Source organism: Nannospalax galili, unplaced genomic scaffold (genome assembly GCF_000622305.1).
Source record: "Nannospalax galili isolate Female #2095 unplaced genomic scaffold, S.galili_v1.0 scaffold242, whole genome shotgun sequence".
NCBI lineage: Eukaryota > Metazoa > Chordata > Mammalia > Rodentia > Spalacidae > Nannospalax > Nannospalax galili.
In genome coordinates this window covers 412,463-415,683 of record NW_008348081.1, presented here as the reverse complement: position 1 = coordinate 415,683, position 3,221 = coordinate 412,463, and the positions used below count along the sequence as shown (strand labels likewise).

Genomic DNA, 3,221 nt, shown 5'->3' with positions numbered 1-3,221 from the left:
ATAAAACTCCGTAAATGTACAAACTGCTACTGTGTTCTTCATCTGTCCTATTTCATCTTAAATATGTAACTGTTCAGAGTAATGGCAATTTATTAATTTATGCTTAATATATTTTACTTGAAAGAAATGTATTCATTTACATCATGAAATCCATACATAATTCTCTATACCTGTTACAGATACTCTTAAGAACTTTATTTTAACCATATACTTTGCCCAGGGCTGACACAGACTTTTATAAAACTCTCACCGAAAACAAATAAATGAATGAGCTTGCATGTATCAAAGTACGGTGATAACAGACTTACGGAAAGGGGGATGTATGTATGATGTGAGGTGCAAAGATGAAGGTGTGAACATGCAAGCAGCTATTAGACATAGTACCTTACTGTTTTCTGTAAATTAAATAGGAGCAATCAAAACTATAGGTTAGATTTAATACTCTTTAAAACTCTTCTTTAGATTAATCAAAATGGTTTTGGTTACAAGATGCCGGATATCCCTGATGAATTTCCAGAACTTTCAGAACTAAGGTAAAAAACTTAGAGAGCAAAGATGGTTTTGTCTGTTTTATTTATAATTTATCTTAGTTAAGTAAAAGGACTTTTGAACTTTTCCCTGTTCCTTTACTGTGGTTGTTTTAGTGATAAATTGTTATAAGTCAGTTTTAGGCCTTTTAGGTTAGGTTTGTTTCCTGACTACTCTATACCAAGGGAATGTTCTAGATGCTAAGATTTATGTAATGATTACAAAGGTAGTAAGTTATTTTCTTTCATGTGGCTTGCATTCTCTGAAAATTACTTGTGAATATATAATATACTGATAATTTCAAAATAGATCTTTCATTGTTCCTTTAGAAGATTAATTTTGTATGCAGATAAATTGATTCAAGTTACCATAAAGTATTAGCAAGCTAGTTTTAGAGCCAAGATTTTATTCAAATACATAGCAGATAAGTTGATGAGATTCAAGTTTAAGGAATAATTTTTCATGAAACATAGATGCTTCATGAATAAAGCGTTTTGTGGTCCTTCAATTTATGAAGGCATTGCATCCCATGTACCCCACTAAAGATTGTGATAGTCACAAAGCTATTACTAATACCATTGAATATAACTAAGAATTTTGTAATTTTATATATATGTTCAGAATATATTCTACCAGGATTACACAGGTTACTGCCCATGAGAAATCCTATGGTTAAGAAAAGAAAAGGTTTCACTTTATTTGAACCAGCATTTTAGTTCATGGATAAACATCAGAAATAATTTTTAAAGAATCCAAGCCACAGGACAGAAATATGTATTATATAGATCTTAAGGGTTTAGTATGCATTATACTGCTTACAGTTTCAAGAGGTAGAAATTGCCCTAAGTTTGTTATGGAAACATCAAAACTACAGGAAAGAGAAAAAAAATTATATAATGAGCCTGCATGTTTCCCTCATGCAGATAATTCTGAACCTTTTTACTCATTTCATGGACCTTTCTATCCATCTCTGTTGGGTAGCTGTGGGTATGACTGATTTATCTTCCAGAAAAATCCCAGATGTTATATCATTTTCAACCAGAAATTCTGTTTCTTTTTCCATCTGTCTTGCTTTCTAGTCCCAATCAACATTATCATCATACCTAAAAATTAATGACAATTTTTAATATTCTTGTTTCACCAGTATTTTAATTGTTAACTGATGATTGTTCTTATTAGTAGTTATTGTGAATAAGGCTTCTAAACAAGCTTTACCTATTGTATTTGAATACTGGATTTCTTAAATTTCTTTTAATTATGAACATTTTCTTTCTACTTTTATACACACACAGTGACACACCTACATGTATTCATACATATATATGCCATTATATGTGTACTGAAGAAATTATTTGTCCTATGAAATCTCTCACATGCTATTTTTACCTGATTTCACTCTCATGCTACCATTGAAGATAGTCCCCTTTCCCATATTTCCTGTACTGGTAGCTAAAATGGAGATCTTGATTAGTCTCAGTTCTTTTGCTAATACATATATCATAATTCATGCCTTCTGTTACATTGCATAAGGAAATGATGATATCTGGTTGCCCTTTCATTATGACATGGTTAGAAAAGGTTGAAGCACCTGAAATCATTGTTAATCCATTATTTCATTAAGAATTGCAAGTGTGATTTCCTAATTTTATCATTCCTAATGCCAAAATTTATTAATCACAATTCCTTTCTTCTATTAAGAACTTTTCTTAATTATTTGATTATTTAATTTATTCATCTTAATTATTGATTATGAAGTGTATGTAATATCTTCATACAGGAAAGGCAAGATAAATGCTTTCTCCCCTTTGTCAGTTTTCATAATAATATGTTGTGCCTTAGGATACAGCATGTTAAAATGGATATCCAATGCTATTTTTTAAAAGCCCTTCCAGCGTTTATCCTGGATAATTATATAGGTTAGGAAAAAAAATAGGCTTGTTTTCAAAGAAATCTATTTTTTTAGAGAGGTATTTCTTCCTTTTATGTTAATTTTTAATTATCTTTTTTATATGGCTCCATACTTAAAACTAAAAGGATGGAAAGAGTATCCTTTCATCCATATGCCCATTACCTCATACTTTCTTTCATACTACAGATACCCAGTTTTGATTTTGCTTTAACCTTCCAGTCTTTATTTTCTTTTAATATTTTATGAGCATGTGTACACATGAGTCATATACATGTCTCTCTGTTCTAGTGACAGTGATGCCTTTATTAGTTAAACAGGCCCAGAGGTCAAAATGGGAAGTTATTATGACTGCTCATGTACCCTAGTCTTTGTAGTCCTGAAATAATTGGCCACAATACCATAACAGAGCCTGTTTACTAAAGTACAGGGAGATATCATTGGCTACATTCTTAGCTCTGAAAAAACAAACACGATCTCAAGCTGACTAGGTATACTAGTTTTACGTGAAGTTTTTTCACAAGTCAAAATTCTACAATAATTACTGTAGTTGCTTTCTGTTTTTTCCCCAAGAGGAAAGGATCTTTAATGTTAGTGTATCTCTAAACTTCTTATGAGTTTACCATATATATTAACCATCATATCTGGAAGAAATAAATTGCTTAAATATTACATACTAGTAAGGCTAGCTACTATGAGAGAAATTGAAGAAATAATTCATATTTTAAGGTAGTTAAGCAGAATTAAGAATAAGAAAAAATAATGGTATTACTGCTGTACTATTTTA

The 3,221-nt window shown here is 30.6% G+C and overlaps 1 protein-coding gene across 2 annotated transcripts in view; it reads left to right on the top strand.

The window, feature by feature from the left end:
• Vps37a (VPS37A subunit of ESCRT-I) overlaps positions 1-3,221 on the top strand; it is a 51,231-nt gene that overhangs the window by 38,498 nt on the left and 9,512 nt on the right. For both annotated transcript variants that reach the window (XR_003851339.1, XM_008844513.2), the window contains exon 6: positions 463-533. Coding sequence is in view for 1 of the 2 variants with exons in the window: in XM_008844513.2 (XP_008842735.1) it covers positions 463-533 (71 nt within the window). In the remaining variant the exon portion in view is untranslated. The remainder of the gene's footprint in view (positions 1-462; positions 534-3,221) is intronic.